At 45.8% G+C, this 24,267-nt stretch overlaps 1 protein-coding gene across 1 annotated transcript in view; it reads right to left on the reverse strand.

The window, feature by feature from the left end:
- Positions 1-24,267, reverse strand: part of LOC126195600 (kinesin-like protein KIF26B) — a 279,531-nt gene that overhangs the window by 59,451 nt on the left and 195,813 nt on the right. Inside the window, exons 9-11 of the mRNA XM_049934226.1 lie at positions 20,738-20,951; positions 8,240-8,760; positions 2,246-2,717 (exon numbers count right to left, since the gene is read on the reverse strand). Coding sequence (XP_049790183.1) covers positions 2,246-2,717; positions 8,240-8,760; positions 20,738-20,951 — 1,207 coding nt within the window. The remainder of the gene's footprint in view (positions 1-2,245; positions 2,718-8,239; positions 8,761-20,737; positions 20,952-24,267) is intronic.

Raw genomic sequence — 24,267 nt, forward strand, 5'->3', positions numbered from 1 at the left:
CTATTGCAGCTTTTTGCAGATGGTCGCATTCATGTGACTAGACAACGTAAAAACAGTCACCTTTCCTGGGGGACGATTTGTGTATGTTTGGAGCACAGCAGTGTACGGACGTCAATCATGGACTGTGGTGAAACCGGATAAGAAGAGAATCGAAGCGTTGGAATGTCGTGCTATGCAAGGATGCTGAAAATGAAGAGGATGGATAAGCTAAGACGTAAGGAAATTCGACACAGAATCGACGAGGAGAGGAACTGTGGAAAACACTGAAAAGAAGAAGGAACAGAATGACTGGAACTGTATTAAGACATGAAGGTACATGGGAGAGTTGTAAAAGAAGACAGAGATTGGAATATATCCAAAAAGTAAATAAAGGCATTGGGTGCAACCGCTAATCTGAGATGAAGAGATTGATATGGGAGAGAAATTCGTTCATCAAAACACTCAGAAGACTGATGACCCAAAATTATTTAAACATTTTTAATATAAAATGTTTTTAAAACGGACTAAAAAGTATAAAATAATTTTTCGTAGCTCGTACAGATTATTAACCTCATACAGATACTTTTGAAAGCTTATGGTTGTGAATTTGTAATAACTGTGAAAATACTTATAGAATTTCTAACGAAACAAATGGGACGCATGGATCAAATAATAGTGTGGAGGTGAAATATTAACACGTCAATTGTGTACTGCGCACCACGTTTCTCATTTTAACTGCTGCAGGTATTTTCATAGCAACTGAAAATACAGAAGCACAAATTTCCAGACCTATCTGTGTGGATCAGGGATCTGTATGGGACTATGAGAAATTATTTTATGCTTTTTAATTCGTTTTAAAAATGCGTTATACTTAATAAGTTTTTATTTTAGTAATTGTTGTCTGCTTTTTAGTTTAGTGCGTGTCAAATATTTCTATCAGTTTCAAACGTTTTGATGATTACAACAGAGACATGTAGTAAATCTTAGGTGTATTTCAGTTTCTCCTCACCTGAGGCAACCAATACATCGCTTCTTCCTACGGTTACCTCATGAAAAGATCTCTAAGGCAAGAATAACAGAGAATAAGGCTCACGCAGGGACTTACCAAAGGACTACCGATTATACCACGAAACATTTTCAAATAGAACAGGAATAGGGGGAAATAGCAGTGGTACACAAAGTACCCTCCGCCACACACAAGACAAGTAAGCGGGTTAATATTGCATTGTAATCGAATTCTGAGCTATGTTTAGGATTTCAAGTCCCTAACTTATTAGAAAACTATAGTGGTAAACAAAGTGCCCTCCGCCACACACTGCCAGCCGCTGTGGCCGAGCGTTTCTAGGCGCTTCAGTCCGGCACCGCACTGCTGCTACGATCGCAGGTTCGAATCCTGCCTCGGGCATGGATGTGTGTGATGTCCTTAGGTTAGTTAGGTTTAAGTAGTTCTAAGTCTATGGGACTGATGACCTCAGATGTTAAGTACCATAGTGCTTAGACCAATTTGAACCATTCCACCACACACTAGACAACAAAGCTAGTTAATATTGCATTGTCATCGGGTTCTTGGCTGTATTGAATGTTGGGAAATAATAGTGGTAAACAAAGTAATCGCTGCACACGGCAGGCAATAAAATGGTTCAAATGGCTCTGAGCACTATGGGACTCAACTGCTGAGGTCATTAGTCCCCTAGAACTTAGAACTAGTTAAACCTAACTAACCTAAGGACATCACACACATCCATGCCCGAGGCAGGATTCGAACCTGCGACCGTAGCAGTCCCACGGTTCCGGACTGCAGCGCCTAGAACCGCACTGCCACCGCGGCCGGCAGCGTAAGTTGACCCTGACAGTTGTTGTAGGTTGGGCGCAGTGGAATCGCCTGCCTACCTCAACCAACAACAAAACGTGATTTTCTAAACGTCTCTATGGCAACGCCTCAGTGTTGTCACAACGCTGGAGACGGCTGCACCCGTTAGCGCTTCGCAGTTGATAGCTGGCAACAATGCTGCGAGCTGTCATTCTTACGCCGTCTCGACTATAGTGGCCGTGCGGCTGTACTTCCCCCACACGCAAGTAGAGGCATGTGTCTCCCCGTCTGCTACGGGAATACGCCTGTGCCTCTGTGCACACAATTCATAGGCTTGTGCGATTTTGCAACTGTGCATGCTCCTACTTGCCTCTTCGCGCAACGGCTGTATGCGCCTAGTACGCACGGAAAGTCGCACAGATCTAGGAAACGCGTTAGAAATGACTGGAGACTGACCTTTGTTGAGCGAGTCGTTATAGAGGTTACGGCAGTCGTCCTCGGTGCTGGTCTCCTCCATGCCCTCGACCTCCCTGGAGTCGATCTTGAGTTCCTCTTCGTCTGGCAGGACGGCCGCCTTGCCGCCGGCGGTGGCGAGGCCGGAGACGAGAGCGCTGAACAGGTGCTCGGCGGCGGGCGCCGGCGGCGGCGGCTCGCTGCCCTCGTCGCTGACGAAGCTGGTGCTCGTCAGCGTGGCGGCGTCGTCGTCGGCCTCGGCGCCCGTGTCCTCGTCGGCGCCGGCGCCCGTGGCCGGAGGCCGCTGCTGCAGTAGCAGCTGCCGTTGCGCCTGCAGCGTCTGGTTCTCCACCCAGCGCTTGATCATGCTCTGCTTGTGCGTGTCCATGTAGCCGTAGGTCGCCGGGCCGCCGCCGCCGTGGCTCTTGTAGCCGTTCATCAGCGCCTGCGGCTGCGGCTGCGTCACGTCCTCCACCTGCACCACGGTACACTCTCTAAGCTTTTTGCGTTTAGAGTCTGCAGAGTCAAAGTGCTGGCATATTCAGTGTTTGCAACGCCTCCGGCAATTGTCCCATTCTGGCCCCGAGCACTCCACAGCTCCAAGTCCCCAATATTATAGTGTGGATAATACACTTAGGTGACAGAAATCATGGGATAGCGATATACGCATGAACAGACGGCGGTAGTATAGCGTACACACGGTATAAAAGGAAGTTCATTGGCGGAGCTGTCATTTGTACTTAGGTGATTAGTGAGAAATTGTTTGCCAGACACATGGCAATTCCATTTCGGAACTCGTTAGGGAGTGGCCTTCACTTAACGACCGAGAGTAGCGGCGTTTCTGTAGAGCTAACAGTGCTAACAAACAAGCAACACTCCCTGAAACCACCTCAGACATCAATCTGAGACGTAATACAAACGTATCTACACTACTGGCCATTAAAATTGCTACACTAAGAAGAATTGCAGATGATAAACGGGTGTTCATTGAAGAAATATATTATACTAAAACTGACATGTGATTACATTTTCACGCAATTTCGGTGCAAGATCCTGAGAAATCAGTACCCAGAACAACCACCTCTGGCCGTAATAACGGTCTTGATACGCCTGAGCATTGAGTCCAACAGAGCTTGGATGGCGTGTACAGGTACAGCTACCCATGCAGCTTCAACACGATACCACAGTTCATCAACAGTACTGACTGGCGTATTGTGAGGAGCCAGTTGCTCGGCCACCATTGACCAGACGTTTTCAGTTAGTGAGGGATGTGGAGAACGTGCTGGCCAGGGCAGCAGTTGAACATTTTCTGTATCCAGAAAGGCCTGTACAGGACCTGCAACATGCGGTCGTGCATTATCCTGCTGAAATGTAGCGTTTCGCAGGGATCGAATGAAGGGAAGAGCCACGGGTCGTAACACATTTGAAATGTAACGTCCACTGTTCAAAGTGCCGACAATGCGAACAAGAGGTGACCGAGACGTGTAACCAATGACGCCCCCTACCATCACGCCGGGTGATACGACAGTATGGCGATGTCGAATACACGCTTCCAATGTATATTCACCGCGATGTCGCCAAACACGGATGCGACCATCATGATGCTGTAAACAGAACCTAGATTCATTCGAAAAAATGACGTTTTGCCATTCGTACACCCAGGTTCGTCGTTGAGTACACCATCGCAGGCGCTCCTGTCTGTGATGCAGCGTCTAGGGTAACCGCAGCCATGGTCTCCGAGCTGATAGTCCATGCTGCTACAAACGTCGTCGAACTGTTCGCGCAGATGGTTGTTGTCTTGCAAACATCCCCATCTGTTGACTCAGGGATCGAGACGTGGGTGCACGATCCGTTACATCCATGCGGATAAGATGCCTGTCATCTCGACTGCTAGTGATACGAGGCCGTTGGGATCCAGCACGGCGTTCTGTATTATCCTCCTGAACCCACCGATTCCATATTCTGCTAACAGTCATTGGATATCGACCAACGCGAGCAGCAATGTCGCGATACGATAAACCGCAATCGCGATAGGCTACAATCCGACCTTTATAAAAGTCGGAAGCGTGATGGTACGTATTACTCCTCCTTACACGAGGCATCACAACAACGTTTCACCAGGCAACGCCGGTCAACTGCTGTTTATGTATGAGAAATAGTTTGGAAACTTTCCTCATGTCAGCACGTTGTAGGTGTCGCCACCGGCACCAACCTTGTGTGAATGCTCTGGAAAGATAATCGTTTGCATATCACAGCATCATCTTCCTGTAAATTTCGCGTCTTTAGCACGTCATCTTCGTGGTGTAGCAATTTCAATGGCCAGTAGTGTATTTGGGCAGTGCGGCGAAATGTGGCGTTAATGGGCTACGGCAGCAGATGACCGACGCGAGTGCCTTTGCTAAAACCACATTGCCTGCAGCATCTCTCCTAGGCTTGTTACCATATCAGTTGGACGCTAAACGACTGCAAAACTGAAACCTGTCCACATGAGTCCCGATTCCAGGTAGGAGATCATGCTAGGGTTCGACTGTGGCTCAAACCCCACAAAGCCGGCCGTTGTGGCAGTGCGGTTCTAGGCGCTTCAGTTTGGAACCGCGTGACCGCTACGGTCGCAGGTTCGAATCCTGCCTCGGGCATGGATGTGTGTGATGTCCTTAGGTTAGTTAGGTTTAAGTAGTTCTAAGTTCTAAGGGACTGATGACCACAGATGTTAAGTCCCATAGTGCTGAGAGCCATTTGAATCAAACCCTACGAAACCATGGATCCACGTTGTCAACAAGGCACCGTCCAAACCGGTGGTGGCTCCATAATGGTGAGAGATGTGTTTACATGAAATGGACTGGGTCATTGACTGGAAATGGTTATCTTCGGATACTTGGAGACCTTTTGTAATCATTAAAAGACTTCAGTTTTATTGATGACAATGTGCCAGGCAACCGGATCACAATTCTTCGCGAATGGTTTAAAGAACATTCTGTCAATTCGAGCGAGTGATTTGGCCATCCAGAGCTCCCGGCATGGGACATAATCGAGAAGTCGGTTCGTGCACAAAACCCTGCACCGGTGACTCTGTCGGAATTATTGACGGCTATAGACGCAGCGTGGTTCAGTATTTCTTCAGGGGACTACTAACGACTTATTGAGTGGATGCCACGTCGAGATGCTGCACTACACCTGGCAAATGGATCTCCGACACGGTATTAGCTGGTATCCCTTGACTTTTACCTGGGTGTATAGTGCGGACCTGTAACATGGGAGCTGGCCACGAGTGTAAACAAACGAGAATATAAACCACTAAATTTTGTCGCAGTTGCGAATGTTTCTGGTATCAGCTGCGTTAGGCACGGAAATCAAACCTTTTGGTGACACATGAAATTTTTTATCGGACCGGGTCATAAAACCGGATTTCACGCTTATTGTGAGCAGTGGCCTTAACCATCTCGGCTGTTCCTGCTCGCTTCCACATGCCACAGTGTCTACGCCCCCCCCCTCCCCCCCCCCCCTTCCCTGCTCGCAGCTTACCTGAATTTCCGTAACAGGATTGAGACAAACGTGTTGAACGCTAGTATTGTCGTCGTTTTGGCCGTCTGTCGTTGCATGTGACATCAATAGGTATGTCGTCAAAAATATTCGCAGTTACGAGAAAATTTCGTAATATTACTATAGCTGTAGATCGTCACCAATGTCTGTTCATTCACACATGCATGCATGCGTGCACAATAAACCTGTATTTTTTTCTTATTTTACTGCAGCATCCCTCTAATTCACATTAGAAATCATCAATTTTCAAATAAAACCTGTATTAAACATTGATCATTTCAATTTTGGCGTTTTTAGGTAACAGACACGACGATTATGTAGAACAAAAATGTTCCATAGTTTATGTGGCCATTTACATATCCTCCCTCAGTGTCTAGGTGGTTCATCACTTCCAGTTTCTTGGGGAATGAAGTAAGAAACTGATTGCATATGAAAACTACATGATCGTTATGAGGTAATACCTGATAGGTACACAACACACCTAATATACAGGTAACGTGGGTACGAACTGATGAAGGCTACTAGGAAAACTGTCGTAGTCTACTCTTACTTATGATAGTCTATGGTAACCTATGGTAACTTCACAACTGCATGCATAACACACTCATGGTATGCCAACATTGAACTTAAAGTTGCACTTTACTTACAGGAATTTCATTTTTGGGCAGTAATTCAACAAGATGATACACCATCACACTGGGGTTATTTGTTCACCAGTCCTGCATGATAAAGAGCTATGTTCAACACTCCAGATATGCAGAGTTTAACGTCCTGAATATGAGATGCTGTAGACGTGGAAAACAATGAGATGTTGGCAGAGACATCGAGAGAAATTTTGTATCGTGTTCGGCAATAAATGGAGCACAAGCTGAAGTGTATCCAAAGAAAGCTTTACGAATTAAACTACCACGCAAGCAAGCACACAGATGCAGCTAGCATAGTTCCTTAGAAATAAAATTTTAAAATCAGGGAAAGATTTTATGCTCACCTTGAACATTCTTATGACATCGAATTATTTAAGTACATAAGGTGCAATCAAAAAGTTTCCCTTCGAAGGCAGCACTATCCCCTTGTCTTAGTCCCTGTTTATACACCCACATCGGAATCGCGCTAAGTTGCATATAAGATGTAGCATCGTCTGCAAACGGAAAATATTTGTTCACCCCTTATAATAGGAAACGTGTTATGAGCTCATCAGACAGCAAATTAATCACCCCTAGAGAAATCATAATTTAATATGGTGTAACTGCGCCTTGCACTTGACAACCGCCTGGATTCAATTGGAAGTGAGTCCTCAAGATGGTGCGAGTACGTCTCATTCGGGCTAAGCCACTCGCTGAGGACCTGGTTGTGCAGTTGTACCAAAATGCGGGGATGCTGATGTCTGAGTTCTACCCACCGTTCTAGCATGTCCCACATATCTGCTATGGTAGTTAGAGTCAGCTGATTTCACAGGTCAGTCGAGGTGTAAGAAAGTAGTGAAGTGTTCAGAAAACCAATAACATATTCTTCCAGCCCAATGACCTTTGCTGTCGTCTTTATGTGCCCATGTCAGCAAGGGCCTCTTGTGAGGTGACCACTCCAAATGTTCAATGCATGCAACTCCAGTCGCAATGTTCCCTCACTAACAGGTTGGAATGGACCTTTATTCACCGCCTGCAGCAATTCCTGTCGGATTTGAAAGCGATTTTGATTCAGAAGCCACGAAACGCACCTCTGGGCCCTCTCAGTCAGGATTTTTTCCCGACCACAGTTCTGACGTCATGATTCGTGGCCACGTGTGTTTCACCACTGCTTATAGACAATGTGGACCAATCTACCGCGAAACACCAACAAATCCAGCGACATTACACACTGTAAGGCCACGGGCAGCGTCAAACACGATTGTGCCTTTTTGCCTCTCTGTCACGTCCTTACATTTACCGATATTTAAGTAGAACGTGCGCTTGAAACATAAATGTCTGATCCCTACCGCTTTATGCTCATGTAGAGTCGCATTCGGGAGGACGACGGTTCAATCCCGTCTCCGGCCATCCTGATTTAGGTTTTCCGTGATTTCCCTAAATCGCTTCAGGCAAATGCCGGGATGGTTCCTTTGAAAGGGCACGGCCGATTTCCTTCCCCATCCTTCCCTCACCCGAGCTTGCGCTCCGTCTCTAATGACCTCGTTGTCGACGGGACGTTAAACACTAAGCTCCTCCTCCTCCTCATGTAGAGACATTGCACTCACAGTTGAGCACGCGGCTCGATTGCTACACTATCAGTAACGGCTTAACGATTCGTCTTTGTGTGTACACAGGGGCGCGTGCACAGTCCAGAGAGCTTACTTAGTCCAGTGAGTTTACTTAGTATTGTTTAGTGTGAAGAATGTTCAATAGAATGTCAAAAAAATATTAGAATTTCAAAAAGCTTACTGCCTGACGTTGCCTTGTAGAAGCAGACGGAGTAGTGCGTTACCTTGAGCGGACCGTCGATCCAGGTCTCCCTCTTGCCGGCGATGAACTTGGCGTCGCTGGCGACCCTGCTCCTGGAGACGCGCGGGCCGTCGATCCAGCGCTCGTCGTGCGCAGCCGCCGCAGCTGCGGCCGCCGCGGCCGCCTTGAGGAAGCCCGCGGGGAAGGCGCCGGCGAGGCGCTGCGCGCGCAGCTGTTGCTGCAGCGGCGGCGCTCTGCGCTGCGGGCTCGCGTCTGTCGCCTGCGGCGGGCTGCGCTGGTGCCGGCGCGGCAGCGTCGTCGTGTGGCTGTGGTTGTTGTAGGCGTGGTTGTGGTTGTGGCCGTTGTGGAGGGTCGCGCCCTCGTTAATCGAGTCCTCGGCGGCGCCCCTGGCCGGCCGCTGGTGGTGTACGGCGCGGGTAGGCGACCCCTTGGCCTGGTGCTGCGGGCTGCCCTTGGCGGCAGAGCCATCTGCTGGCGGCGGCGACAAGCTGCCCTGCCCGTTCACCGTCGCTTTTGCAGTTCTCGTCGGGGAAGACCTCGCGCCTTTCAGAAACATATTCGCTTAGTGAGAACACAACCAGCAATCACACAATCGCTTTTTTCACCACACAAAAACATCTACACGTTGTTTTTTTTTTTTTACTTTGGAACAACCAATTACTCACCAATTACGCAAAAAAAGTTCCAGATGTAGAGATAACACGGTCCAGTCACATTTATGTCACAACCGCCTATGTTCGTGCTAACGTACAGTAACCACTCACAGATGGCAGGTGGCAGTGGAAAATCTCCTGTATCCTGATGTTCTCAAAACCCAACAACCACCATCTAATGCCTCTTCCTATCATCCTATATGTCTCACCTCGGTGTTCAGAAACCTCTTAGAATCCATCCTTACCCGGCGCATCCATCACCACCTCCACTGATACCACCACCTCACCAACACCCAGTGTGGCTTTCGACCTTCCTTCTCTGCCGGTGACCAACTCCTACGCCTCACTCATCTCCTCTCCCTCTAGCTTAACTCCAGTCGCTCCTCCATTTTTGTCTCCCTCGCCTTTGAAAAGGCCTACGACCCTGTATGGTATCCCGGTCTCCTGTTTAAACTCCAGACGTACACCCTTCCTATCAACTATGTCCGTCTGATTGCCTCCTCCCCTCCTATGTTACCATCCATAACGCCAATTGCCACACCTTCGACCCCTCCGCAGGTGTGACCCAGGGCTCTGGAACCGCAAGACCGCTACGGTTGCAGGTTCGAATCCTGCCTCGGGCATGGATGTTTGTGATGTCCTTAGGTTAGTTAGGTTTAACTAGTTCTAAGTTCTAGGGGACTAATGACCTCAGCAGTTGAGTCCCATAGTGCTCAGAACCATTTGAACCATTTGAACCCAGGGCTCTGTCCTCCCCCCTCTCTTCTACCTCCTGTACATGCCAGATATGCCCCCCCCACCCCTCCACTACACCTCGTGCAGTATGCTTATGACACCGCCTTCCTTGCCCTTGCTCCTTGCCATATGCTGTGACCAGTAGCTCCTGCAAATTAATCCTTCCAAGACCCAGGCAATCACCGTAGGTCATACCACTCGCTCCTTCCAGCTCCTTGATTTTTCCCTTACCATCTACACCCGTCCTGTCCGCCTTTTCCCCACCCTCACCTACCTTGGCCTCACTATGTCACCTCATCTGGATCCCTCATCTCCATATCCAATCCAAAGCCCACAACTGCCTCCAACTCCGTAAACTGCCCTCTGGGCAGAAATGGGGGTTGAGCCCCTCTACCATTCCCCGCACCTACAAATCCTTAATCTGTTATGCCAGTCCCACCTGGATATCCCTCCCTCCCCCAAATTCTATAAGTCCCTCCAGATCCTGGAGCACCATGCACTCCATCTCACCTTCTGCATACACCTCCCGTCCCCCACACCCTCTATGACCTGAGTCTTTTCCCATCTGTTCCTTTTCACATATCCACGTCCTCTACACCTCCTGCCGACTTAATCCCCCTCATCCCCTGGTTGCTCCTCTCCTCTCCAACCCCCACCCTCTGCCACACCTTCACCATTGTGTCCCCCTTACCCTCCACCTCTACACCCTTAATCTCCTTTCCAATTGTGGCTTGACTCCCCCTCCTGAATGATGCCCTCTATCCCTCCATTTATCCCTCCTATCAACTCTGATCCTCACCTCCCCTGCCCTCCCTCTAACCTTATCCCGTTCTCCCTCTCTCCCCCTTCCATCATGTTTTTCCCCACCTACCCTCTCTCTGACTCCCTTCCCTCCCCTGAGTCCTTTTGCTTTCCCCTCCACTGCCTTTCTCACTCCTTCTCGCATCTGCCCTGCCCCCCTTTTCCTATGTCCTCTCCCTCCATCGGCTCCCTCCTCTTTCCTTATCCTCTCCTCTCCCCTTTTTCCTCCCTCATTGGTCCAGGTCCTTCCCACGCCCCCAACTGACACCGTGTCGCCTCTATGATGCTGTTTTAAGTGAGTGTTCAGTGCTGTGGATCCCCTGTCAGTGTTGCGACCAGCCACCATGCTGTTACTAGGTGTGTTTTTAACTGTTGCGAATGGAAACCAGACTGTCGTTGTGTTTTTTAATTGTGCCTGTCTAATTACTATGTGTTTTAATCAGCATCACAGACCTTTTGTTTTTTTATTCGCAAACTTTTCGCTTGTTTCAGTTTTTAACAGTCACCGTTTTTATCGCCTGCTTTCATTGTTATATCTCCTAATTATGTTTTTTAACTTTTCTGTAGGCTGCAGAGCGGCGTATTGTGATGCTACCAGCCCGCCGCCGCCTCTCGGGGGGGGGGGGGGGGGGGGGGGGGCAGGAGGGAATCGAAATCCAATAAAGAAAGTAAAAAAAAGGCAGGTGTGGCAGCACTAGCAGTGGAATACAGTGCAGTAGTTGTCGAGGGACGACGCGGAACACAGTGCAGTAGTTGTCATAATGTGAAAACCAAATGATCTGTGTGACGACCACAACTGCTTGATTATTGGCTTTCAGGTCAAGCGAGGAAGCATTTCCGAAATGGCTGGGTTTGTAAAGTGTTCGCATGCTGTCGTAGTTCAAGTATACCGCGAGTGGCAAAACGGTGCTACCGAAAACCAGCGCCGATGCAGCTGTGGTGCACTGCGGGCCATAGATGACAGGGGTAAACGACGGGTGCGGAGATGTGTATGGGCGAAGAGTCGTGCAACTGTTAAGCAACTGCCAGGTGGACCAAGGGGCTACCAACAGTGTCTTCTCAACTACCGTTCAGACGTTGCTACGTATGGGCCTCCGTAGCAGGCGCCAGCTTCATGCACCCATGCATCGGCGGTGAAGGCTGGAATTTGCTCGCCAGTACCGCAACTGAACGTTCGGTGAATGGCGACAGGTGGCCCTTTCAACTGAATCATGTTTCATGCTCCATCAGGCAGCTAGCCGTTCGCGTGTACAGCGGAAAACGTCTGAAAGCAAATTTCGTGCAACAATCGTCGCAAGGATACAGGCTGGAGGAGGGAGCGTTACGGCCAGAGGGACTTTCGTAGCATTCCCTGGGTGATCTCGTCATTCTAGACGGCACAGTGGATGAACACAAATATGCGTCCACCATTGGGGACCATGTCTACCTCTATATGCAGTTTGATTTTCCTCGGCACGATGGCATCTACCAGCAGGGCATTGCAACTTGTCACACAGCTTGCACTGTACATGCATGTTTCGAAGAGCACCAGGATGTGTTTACCGTACTCCCCTGGCCACCAAACTCCACGGATTTAAACCCAATTGAGAATGTGTTGGGCCATCTAGATCGGGTATGCAACCGAGTAATGTACCGCAGCTGGCTACAGCACTGGAATCAAAATGGCTCCACATCCCTTTCAGTGCCTTCCAGAACCTCACTGACTTTCTTTCTGGACGTCTGGCAGAGATCTTTGCTGCAAGAGGGGTTTTCAGATTTTTGACAGGTGGTCACATTAATAAAACGGCTCTAAGCACTATGGGACTTAACATCTGAGGTCATCAGTCTCCTAGACTTAAGAACTACTTAAGCCTAACTAACCAAGTACATCACATACATCCATACCCGAGATAGATTCGAACCTACGACCGTAGCAGCAACGCTGTTCTGGACTTAAGCGCCTAGAACCGCTCGGCCACAGCGGCCGGCGGTCGCACTAATATGACTGGACTTTATTTTCAGAGGGAATATCTGCCTGTGCTAAAACTGGTCACCACCTAATACTCCCCCCCCCCCTCCCCAACTTTTCATTTTCAAACGGGAACCCTCTCTTTTTTATTGCAGATTCAAATTATACGCCACAAAATACCTAGAGTTAACCTGAGACAATTTTTTTCCATTTACGGTGGATGGCGCTGTAATCGGCGCGAGAGTTACGGCAGTTGGATGGGAAATCAGTCACTCTGGTAGTGAGATTCGAGGGGACTCGCTGAAATCAAGTATCCTGACGGTGTGGGGTCTCAACGCTGAAGGCAACAGGAAACTAAGTTACGTTATAAGTAGCTTATTTGAGTAAACGTATAATTTTTGCTGTATAGTCTGCCTGCTTAGCTGGGTGGTTACGTGCCCTCCTGCCATGCACGCGGGCCTGCGTTCGATTGCCGGCCGGGTTGGAGATTTTCTCCGATCGGAGAATGGGTGTTGTGTTTTCATCATCATCGTTCTATCCTCATCACCGGCGCGTGGGTCACCCAATGTGGCGTCGACTGAAATAAGCCTTGCACTTGGCGGCCAAACTTCCCCGGATGGGGCCTCCTGGCTAACGATGCCGTACACTCTTTTTTTTTTTGCTGTATAATAAAATTTTTCAAATTAAATTTTTAACGATTGTACCAACTGTTTAGAAAAAAAGTTGGCATTTGTATCAAAAATGTAGTGGAAAATCAAACGAGTCGGTCCATAGTTGCAAAAATGTCATCATTTACAGCACCGTCTTCCATTAATTACAACAAAAAAAATGCTTGCGTATTTATTGGCTTAGAATCCGAATCTGCAGTAAAAATTGGGAGTTCCTATTTGGAAACAAAACGTTGTTCCTCATAGGATGGTGCGTGGAGGGGGGGCGGGGGGTTCAGTATGTGGCCAGTTCTAGAAAAGACAGATGTCCCCCTTAAAATATTATCTAGATAATGTTTGGTATTTTTCGAGGTATTTAGTTGTTCAACGTCAAAACAAACATCTTATGTATGTTTCATGAGTCTGTACATACACTACTGGCCATTAAAATTGCTACACCAAGAAGAAATGCAGATGATAAACGGGTATTCATTGGAGAAATATATTATACTAGAAATGACATGTGATTACATTTTCACGCAATTTCGGTGCATAGATCCTGAGTAATCAGTACCCAGAACAACCACCTCTGGCCGTAATAACGGCCTTGATACGCCTGAGCATTGAGTCCAACAGAGCTTGGATGGCGTGTACAGGTACAGCTGCCCATGCAGCTTCAACACAATACCACAGTTCATCAAGAGTAGTGACTGGAGAATTGTGAGGAGCCAGTTGCTCGGCCACCATTGACCAGGCGTTTTCAGTTCATGAGAGATCTGGAAGCTGTGCTGGCCAGGGCAGCTGTTGAACATTTTCTGTATCCAGAAAGGCCCGTACAGGACCTGCAACATGAGGTTGTGCATTATCCTGCTGAAATGTAGTGTTTCGCAGGGATCGAATGAAGGGTAGAGCCACGGGTCGTAACACATCTGAAATGTAACGTCCACTGTTCAAAGCGGCGTCAATGTGAACAAGAGGTGACCGAGACGTGTAACCCATCGCACCCCATACCATCACGCCGGGTGGTACGCCAATATGGCGATGACGAATACACGCTTCCAATGTGCGTTCACCGCGATGTCGCCAAACACGGATGCGACCATCATGATGCTGTAAACAGAACCTGGATTCATTCGAAAAAATGACGTTTTGCCATTCGTGCACACAGGTTCGTTGTTGAGTACACCATCGCAGGCGCTCCTGTCTGTGATGCAGCGTCAAGGATAACCGCAGCCATGGTCTCCGAGCTGATAGTCATGCTGCTGCAAACGTCGTCGAACTGTTCATGCAGATGGTTGTTGACTTACAAACGTCCCCATCTGTTGACTCAGGGATCGAGACGTGGGTGCACGATCCATTACAGCCATGCGGATAAGATGCCTGTCATCTCGACTGCTAGTGATACGAGGCCGTTGGAATCCAGCACGGCGTTCCGTATTACCCTCCTGAACCCACTGATTCCATATTCTGCTAACAGTCATTGGATCTCGACCAACGCGAGCAGCAATGTCGCGATACGATAAACCGCAATCGCGATAGACTACAATCCGATCTTTATAAAAGTCGGAAACGTGATGGAACGTATTACTCCTCCTTACACGAGGCATCACAACAACATTTCACCAGGCAACGCCGGTCATCTGCTGTTTGTGTATAAGAAATCGGTTGGAAACTTTCCTCATGTCAGCACTTTGTAGATGTCGCCACCGGCGCCAACTTAGTGCGAATGCTCTGAAAAGCTAATCAATTGCATATCACAGCATCTTCATCCTATTGGTTAAATTTCGCGTCTGTAGCACGTCATCTTCGTGGTGTATCAATTTTAATGGGCAGTAGTGTATGTATCTATGCATACACTCATGAGGCAAAACATTATGACTGCTACCTAAAGTGGCGTTGTGACTACGTGAGGCAGTACATAATAGGGAATCATTCTAGCGACGATACCCGCCAGAAATAAGCGATTTTGATAAAGGTCAGATTGGAACAGGTTGGCGGTTGGGACCGAGCATCTCAGTGTGGCGAAGCGGGTCATGTGTTAACCTGCGTCTATGGAAAGTGACTGAAGGACGGTGAGACGAGTAGATGACGGGGTGTTAAATGTCGGTGGCTAGCCTGCTCTGGAGGACAGATTGCGATCTGTGGCAGACCTGAGAGTAGAATACTGCTACAGGCACAAGTGTATAGGAGCACATCGTTCAGTTCACATTATAAAATATGATGCACCCAAGCAGACGACCATTTCATGTTCCCATGTCCAAAAGAACAGATACCACACATGCAGTGTAATTCAGTTGCCTCTACCTGTGGGTTTTATGCAAACCACAACGCCTTCAAAAACCACACGTGAGATATTCTCTCACTTGCTACGCGCAAATAATTAGTCCTACAGAAAAAATGAACAGAATTTTTTTGTAGCAAATTTAATGTAGTTAAATTCTCTACTGGGATACTTTTCGCTGGGGGCCACGGTTTTTGAGTAATTCAAGAAAATTTCGTTTGAATGTCACTTTTGTACGTTTTCCTTGAGTAATTAGAAAAGTATGGCCTTTAGCGTAAACGTATCCCAGTGCAAAACTTAATTAAATTTCCTACAAAAAGGTCCCGCAAATTTTTTCTGTATGACTAGCAGCTTGCACGTAGCAAGTGAGGGAAAATGAAAATCTCGTGCGTGGATTCTGAAGGTTTTACAGGTTGAATAAAACCCATAGCCTGCGTCTGCTGAATCATCCTTTATACAAACATATACGGCCATTGCGATCATTTTAGTGTGGACGCAACTTCTCTACAGAACTCCTGTGGGAATCCAGCCTGATGCGGCAAGTAACGAATATGGTGGCGAGAGGCAATACGTGAGTAGTGTGTGATAAGTGTGACAAGTTGGAAATTCGTGTCGGACGGAAAGCGTGCTCAGATAGCCGAAGCGGTTAAGGCGACTGCTCACGTGAAGTGGCAAATCTGGATTGCAGTGCCGGTCCGGTACAAATTTTTACTTGTCGCCATTGAATTCATTTCAGTATCCAATTACGGCTGATGTCAGAATTTATTTAATTTCATTTCATAATGGATTTTGCGCCACCTTAATCTTTGTTTTGTTGTTAGTTTTTTTTCGTGATACATTGCGAAGGTTCTCAATGGTCTAGTATTTTCTACTAGTGCTGTTTCGCTAGAGCTTTAACGGCAGAGCACCTGGACAGAGAAAATGCCTACACTATGCATAAATAAGAACACAAATTAGATAATTATTTTGATGAAAATTTTTGCAGTAGTGAAAAATATCTGATTTATTTTATGAGGAAAATAAAGTTCAATGTTTTTTATCGCTTAGAAAGATAACCAAAATACAAATGACAAAATAAAAATGCGCTTGTTTCTGCTTTGTAAATATTGCTGGATATGCTTATAAGTATATATTGTCTTTACTAAAGAGCAAATGAATTTACAAGTTTTGAAATATCTGACGAAACGTTTCCCATTTTGCCGGCTCTCTGAAGTGCGGAGAATTTACCCTACCGGTGTGCTCTTTGTCAAAAACATCCACTTTGAACTTCGTTTTTGCCATTAATAGACGTTACATTCTGTTAATGTATTTCGATTCTTTCGAAAAGAGGATGGCACCTCATAGGCTCACTTTCCACCATTGAGATGCGAAACTGCACAACAGACAGCTGTGACAACACATGTAATTTTGGTGCTGCTGTGCAACCGAAAACGATGTCTCGTGACGAGCATAAATAAAACGGGAATAAAACACTAGGGGCCTTGCAGTAGACTTACTTGTCACGAGTAGTCGATTGAGACAACAGTAAAGTTGCGCTCTACCAAAAATGCGGTTCTGTAGGATTGGTAGACTACATAAATGACATAGTAAATGGTAGGATTGCAGGTAATATTGGTAGCATTTCTAGGGAAAGAGACACTAATGAATGAATGAAAGAGAGACTCTGAGAGCCGGCGGCTTCTCTTTGCTTTTAGTTTGTTTGTTTTGCATATAATTAGAACTGTACATCGTTCAATATCAGTACACTGTGAACTTTGCGTCCTTACATAATATAAACTGGATTTTTAAAGCAATAAAAATTACTTAACTATGTAACTTCTGCGCTTTTCTGTAACCAAAGTGGCTACTTTTGTTGTAAGTATAGTTTTCATGAAGGAACATAAAATAATCTATATAATTGTTGTTTTTATTTTATACTCAGCGGAACGCTCTCATCATGATCAGAGACAAGAGTTTCTTGGTATGATTGATAAATGCGAAAGTTGTTTGTAAATACCAGAAACATGTTTTATGTAAGTTCAACGAAGAATTGAAGCGACGTTTGATATGTTTTTATTTTGTGTTTTATTTTAATTTTACCTCTTTTTGAAGTGATTACCTTTCCTAGTGCTATATGGTAAATATGTATTTACTACAACAACGCCCTGTTTCACGTAACAAATGAACAATTTTCGAATAAAACTCGAATTAAAAATTGAAAATTTCTATTTTTCTATAAATACTGCTTATTCTTAAGTAGTAGTCGTGTAACAAAAATGTTCCGTAGGTTATGCCGCCTTTTATATGTCCTCACTCAGTTTCTAAATGGTTCACCGCTTTCAGTTTTTGGGGGAGCTAGTAAGACATACGCAAACAGAGAGATCAGAATGAGTTTGGTATGGAACACACCTAACGTGCAGGTAACGTGGTCACGATCTTAACAGACCGAGGCTAGTAGGAAAACTGCAATAGGCTACCCTTACACACGGTAGCCTGTGGTAGTTTAACTCCAGGCAAAAATGTCGCTATGTAAAAGGGCTTTACGTTATATTTCTTATATAGCGTTATAGGTGATAATCTGAGCAGCCCCCTTAGACTGTTTGCACCGTCTAGTAAAATCATCAGACGATCAATTCCAATTACAAAATGATCTAGAGAGAATTTCTGTATGGTGCGAAAAGTGGCAATTAGCACTAAACAACGAAAAGTGCGAAGTCATCCACATGGGTACTAAAAGAAATCCGATAAATTTTGGGTATACGATAAATCGCACAAACCTAAGGGTTGTCAATTCGACCAAATACCAAGGAATTACAATTACGAGCAACTTAAATTAGAAAAACCACATAGATAATATTGTGAGGAAGGCGAAACAAAGACTGCGCTTTGTTGGCAGAACACTAAGAAGATGCGACAAACCCACTAAGGAGACAGCCTACATTGCACTTGTCCGTCCTCTGCTAGAATACTCCTGCGCGGTATAGGATCCTTACCAGGTAGGATTGACGGAAGACATCGAAAAGTGCAAAGAAGCGGAGCTCGTTTCGTGTTTTCGCGCAATAGGGGTGAGAGTGTCACTGATACGATACTCGAATTGGGGTGGCAGTCACTGAAACAAAGGCGGTTTTCTTTGTCGTGAGATCTATTTACGAAATTTCAATCACTGACTTTCTCTTCCTAATGTGTAGATATTTTGTTGACACCCACCTACGTATGGAGAAATTATCATCATAATAAAATAAGAGAAATCAGAACTCTAACGGAAAGATTTAGGTATTCCTTTTTCCCACGCGCCATTCGAGAGTGGAATGGTAGAGAAGTAATATGAAAATGGCTCGATGAACCCTCTGCTAGGCACTTAAGTGTGAATTGCAGAGTAAATATGTAGATGTAGATGTTTTTAAATAAAGGAAAATTTGTTTATTTACGTAATAAATAAGTTAGTAATAATAGTACACCATAACACGAAAATAGCGGTTGTATTGAAGGTTGTGTTCGAGTTAAACAAGTGTTCCCAGTGCACCTGTAAGCTTCTGTGTGGCGCAGTGAGGCGAGAGAGTCACGAGGTGTACAAGAAAGACAGGCCATGACATGCACATCACAGCATGTGACACAACAGTTTTTACGACTGGCAGCAGCCGTTTCCAGTGGGGAGCGAGTAACTACTTCAGGCTAGTTTAATAATTCTTAATTGCATATTTAAACCATTCGTGCTTTCGACAACACACGACAAAGTTAAGACCTGTAGTTGGTACCTTTTCATTGGCATTTCGATTTCCCGTGGGCCTTGTACGGAGCCGAGCATTCGGGAAATATGGCGGAGAAGGCGACTAGTTTGACGTCATAAGCTCGTTGTGGGGCCCGTATTTCTCATGTGTCCCAAAGAGTCAGCGGTGACGTCACCGCTCACAGCACATCTGCGCGTGATACCTAGTGACCGTGGCTAGACCCTTAAGCCGTCGGCACACGGACCGTGCATCCGAACGTTGAGCGTTGAGCGTGCCGAGTTTCTGACGTCATACCGTGGAATAGCACGGTCGGGAGTCTTTCCGAACGTGCAGAGCAATATCAGGCATGTCAGATATTCTGAGCGTGCGTCTAAGCGTTGACCAATGAGATGGCCAAACGCCACCTACGTCAAACGCACGCCGTCTCCCTTCAGCACAGAGTTGAGGCGCCATATTGGCATTCATTTCAAGCCTATATGTATGTATATGCCGTTTCTGAGCACCAGCAAGTTGAGAATCACTGGAAAACTCGTAGTTACTTGTGTGATTCGTTCCAATAAAATAATGAGAAACATCATATTCGTGGCAAAAGAATTATTGTAAATTGCGTATTATGAGAGTAGGCTATTTGAAGGCAGCGACACACTGAAGAACCACGCAAAACGCATTGTTCTTGGCATAATTTGTTATAATAAAATTTCAATTACTAACATAATTATCTACGATTAACGTTTTTAGCAAAGTGTAACAAATATGTTTACGTCCAATGAGCCTAATGTTGGTTTAGCGTAATGAGTAGCGTCCTTGTATAGTAAGGAGCCTTCATTTGGGCGGTGGTTCGCGTCCTAACACTTCCAATAACTTTTTTTCCTAACATTTGCGTATTTATTAGGTTTTGATACTTTATTATTAGTTTAATATAAGTATATGCTATAATATTTGATGTTATGGAAATATAAGTTCACCTTTATTTTTACTTTGTTCGATTGGCCTAATCTACAGGACAGCTTGCGCTACTGGTGTAAAGATATTTTGCTCTTTTTGTTTTACGCTTCCTAATTCACATGTTACAATGGTTCTGCTACTGGGTAGGAACAGTGATCAAGTAAAGACTGACCTTGGGGTTTTACTAAAATGTGGGAGTGACGAAATAATGTTTATCTTATGCGGAGTATTCCAAATTTGTACCGCACTGTTTGTAATGGAAGTTTTATAAGCCTGTGTCTTTATTGATTGGACATGGTACTTTCCTTTTCGTGGTCGATGAAGGAAATGTGCGTTTTAACAAACTTGGAAATTTTACGCGCGCCCGTTGAGTAAACAGTGTGATTTACGAACTAGGTTCAATGGTTCAAATGGCTCTGAGCCCTATGGGACTTAACATCTATGGTCATCAGTCCCCTAGAACTTAGAACTACTTAAACCTAACTAACCTAAGGACATCACACAACACCCAGTCATCACGAGACAGAGAAAATCCCTGACCCCGCCGGGAATCGAACCCGGGAACCCGGGCGCGGGAAGCGAGAACGCTACCGCACGACCACGAGCTGCGGACTTACGAACTAGAAACTTCCCTTATCTGTCGCTGGAGTGCGTTGCGATCGCGTATACCACGTTGGGGCCCCACGTACCGTGTGAACAAGTCGCATCGTTCCTGAGCGTTCAGCAACACGTTGAACTTGGCACGCTCAACGTTAACGTTCGATAGCACGGTCCGTGTGCCGACGGCTTTAGCGGTACGGTACCTGCAGCTGCGGTGCGGTAGAGCGGCGGGTGCTCGCCGTCCGTGGCGCTGTCGTCGGCCGCGCAGCCGCTGCTGCTGCCCAGGTAGATGACGGTGTCGGCCGACTGCTCGCTGCTCGACGGCTCCAGCTCGCTGCTGCCCGTCGAGTGCCCCGCCACTCGCTCCTGCAGGCGCGCAGACACCTCCCACGAGATGCCCGACCGCGGGCCGCCGTACTGCAAGCCCAGCGCATACCTCAAGTCACTTCTTTCCGCTCACTGCACCACTACACGCATCGGTGTACTTCGTGAAACTATCAATGCTCTGCACACCATTCAAACTTGATGGTTAACATTCGGCAGGTAAGAATTTTTCTCGTTCAATCTATTTTACTGTAGGGATCTTTGTTGCAGACTGCCTATCTAAAGGCTTCTGGGAACAACAAAAATTTGATTTTCAGTACACATGCACATAAAATTATAGGCAGAGGGCCGCTTTTTTTACACTACTGGCCATTAAAATTGCTACACCAAGAAGAAATGCAGATGATAAACGGGTATTCATTGGACAAATATATTATACTAGAACTGACATGTGATTACATTTTCACGCAATTTGGGTGCATAGATCCAGAGAAATCAGTACCCAGAACAACCACCGCTCGCTGTAATAACGGCCTTGATACGCCTGGGCATTGAGGTAACCAGAGCTTGGATGGCCACAGTTCACCAAGAGTAGTGACTGGCGTATTGTGACGAGGCAGTTGCTCGGTCACCATTGACCAGACGTTTTCAATTGGTGAGAGATCTGGAGAATGTGCTAACCAGGACAGCAGTCGAAAATTTTCTGTATCCAGAAAGGGCCGTACAGGACCTGCAACATGCGGTCGTACATTGTTGTTGTTGTTGTGGTCTTCAGTCCTGAGACTCGTTTGATGCAGCTCTCCATGCTACACTATCCTGTGCAAGCTTCTTCATCTCCCAGTACCTACTGCAACCTACATCCTTCTGAATCTGTTTAGTGTATTCATCTCTTGTTCTCCCTCTACGATTTTTACCCTCCACGCTTCCCTCCAATACTAAATTGGTGATCCCTTGATGCCTCAGAACAGGTCCTAACAAACTATCACTTCTTCTAGTCAAGTTGTGCCACAAACTCCTCTTCTCCCCAATTCTATTCAATACCTCCTCATTAGTTACGTGATCTACCCATCTACGCTCCATACAAATACTTTCAGAAACGACTTCCTGACACTTAAATCTATACTAGATGTTAACAAATTTCTCTTCAGAAACGATTTCCTTGCCATTGCCAGTCTACATTTTATATCCTCTCTACTTCGACCATCATCAGTTATTTCGCTCCCCAAATAGCAAAACTCCTTTACTACTTTAAGCGTCTCATTTCCCAATCTAATTCCCTCAGCATCACCAAACTTAATTCGACTACATTCCATTATCCTTGTTTTGCTTTTGTTGATGTTCATCTTATATCCTCCTTTCAAGACACTATCCATTCCGTTCAACCGCTCTTCCAAGTCCTTTGCTGTCTCTGACAGAATTACAAAGTCATCGGCGAACCTCAAAGTTTTTATTTCTTCTCCATGGATTTTAATACCTACTCCGAATTTTTCTTTTGTTTCCTTCACTGCTTGCTCAATATAGAGATTGAATAACATCGGGGAGAGGCTACAACCGTGTCTCACTCCTTTCCCAATCACTGCTTCCCTTTCATGTCCCTCGACTCTTATAACTGCCATCTGATTTCTGTACAAATTGTAAATAGCTTTTCGCTCCCTGTATTTTACCCCTACCACCTTCAGAATTTGAAAGAGAGTATTCCAGTCAACATTGTCAAAAGCTTTCTCTAAGTCTACAAATGCTAGGAACGTAGGTTTGCCTTTTCTTAATCTTTCTTCTAAGATAAGTCGTAAGGTTAGTATTGCCTCACGTGTTCTGATATTTTTACGGAATCCAAACTGGTCTTCCCCGAGGTCAGCTTCTACCAGTTGTTCCATTCGTCTGTAAAGAATTCGCGTTAGTATTTTGCAGCCATGACTTATTAAACTGATAGTTCGGTAATTTTCACATCTGTCAGCACCTGCTTTCTTTGGGATTAGAATCATTATATTCTTCTTGAAGTCTGAGGGTATTTCGCCTGTCTCATACATCTTGTTCTCATACATCTTGTTCTCATACATCAGGTGTTCATCAATTAAATTCAATATTTTTTCTGTTACCCAAGAATTTCTACTAGCCCTCGCCTTTTTACCTACTTGATCCTCTGCTGCCTTCACTACTTCATCTCTCAAAGCTACCCATTCTTCTTCTATTGTATTTCTTTCCCCAATTCTTGTCAGTTGTTCCATTACGCTCTCCCTGAAACTCTGTTCAACCTCTGGTTTAGTCAGTTTATACAGGTCCCATCTCCTTAAATTCCCACCTTTTTGCAGTTTCTTCAGTTTTAATCTACAGTTCATAACCAATAGGTTGTGGTCAGAGTCCACATCTGCCCCTGGAAATGTCTTACAATTTAAAACCTGGTTCCTAAATCTCTGTCTTACCATTATGTAATCTATCTGAAACCTGTCAGTATCTCCAGGCTTCTTCCATGTACACAACCTTCTTTTATGATTCTTGAACCAAGTGTTAGCTATGATTAAGTTGTGCTGTGTGCAAAATTCTACCAGGCGGCTTCCTCTTTCATTTCTTAGCCCCAATCCATATTCACCTACTATGTTTCCTTCTCTCCCTTTTCCTACTACCGAATTCCAGTCACCCATGACTATTAAATTTTCGTCTCCCTTCACTATCTGAATTATTTCTTTTATTTCATCATACATTTCTTCAATTTCTTCGTTATCCGCAGAGCTAGTTGGCATATAAACTTGTACTACTGTAGTAGGCGTGGGCTTCGTGTCTATCTTGGCCACAATAGTGCGTTCACTATGCTGTTTGTAGTAGCTTACGCGCACTCCTATTTTTTTTATTCATTATTAAACCGACTCCTGCATTACCTCTATTTGATTTTGTATTTATAACCCAGTATTCGCCTGACCAAAAGTCTTGTTCCTCCTGCCAGCGAACTTCACTAATTCCTACTATATCTAACTTTAACCTATCATTTCCCTTTTTAAATTTTCTAACCTACCTGCTCGATTAAGGGATCTGACATTCCAGGCTCCGATCCGTAGAACGCCAGTTTTCTTTCTCCTGATAACGACATCCTCCTGAGTAGTCCCCGCCCGGAGATCCGAATGGGGGAGTATTTTACCTCCGGAATATTTTACCCAAGAGGACGCCATCATCATTTAACCGTACAGTAAAGCTGCATGGCCTCGGGAAAAATTACGGCTGTAGTTTCCCCTTGCTTTCAGCCATTCGCAGCACCAGCACAGCAAGGCCGATTTGGTTAGTGTTACAAAGCAAGATCAGTCAATCACCCAGACTGTTGCCACATGCAACTACTGAAAATGCTGCTGCCCCTCTTCAGGAACCACACGTTTGTCTGGCCTCTCAACATCATTACATTACATAATCCTGCTGAAATGTA

Source organism: Schistocerca nitens, chromosome 7 (assembly GCF_023898315.1).
Source record: "Schistocerca nitens isolate TAMUIC-IGC-003100 chromosome 7, iqSchNite1.1, whole genome shotgun sequence".
NCBI lineage: Eukaryota > Metazoa > Arthropoda > Insecta > Orthoptera > Acrididae > Schistocerca > Schistocerca nitens.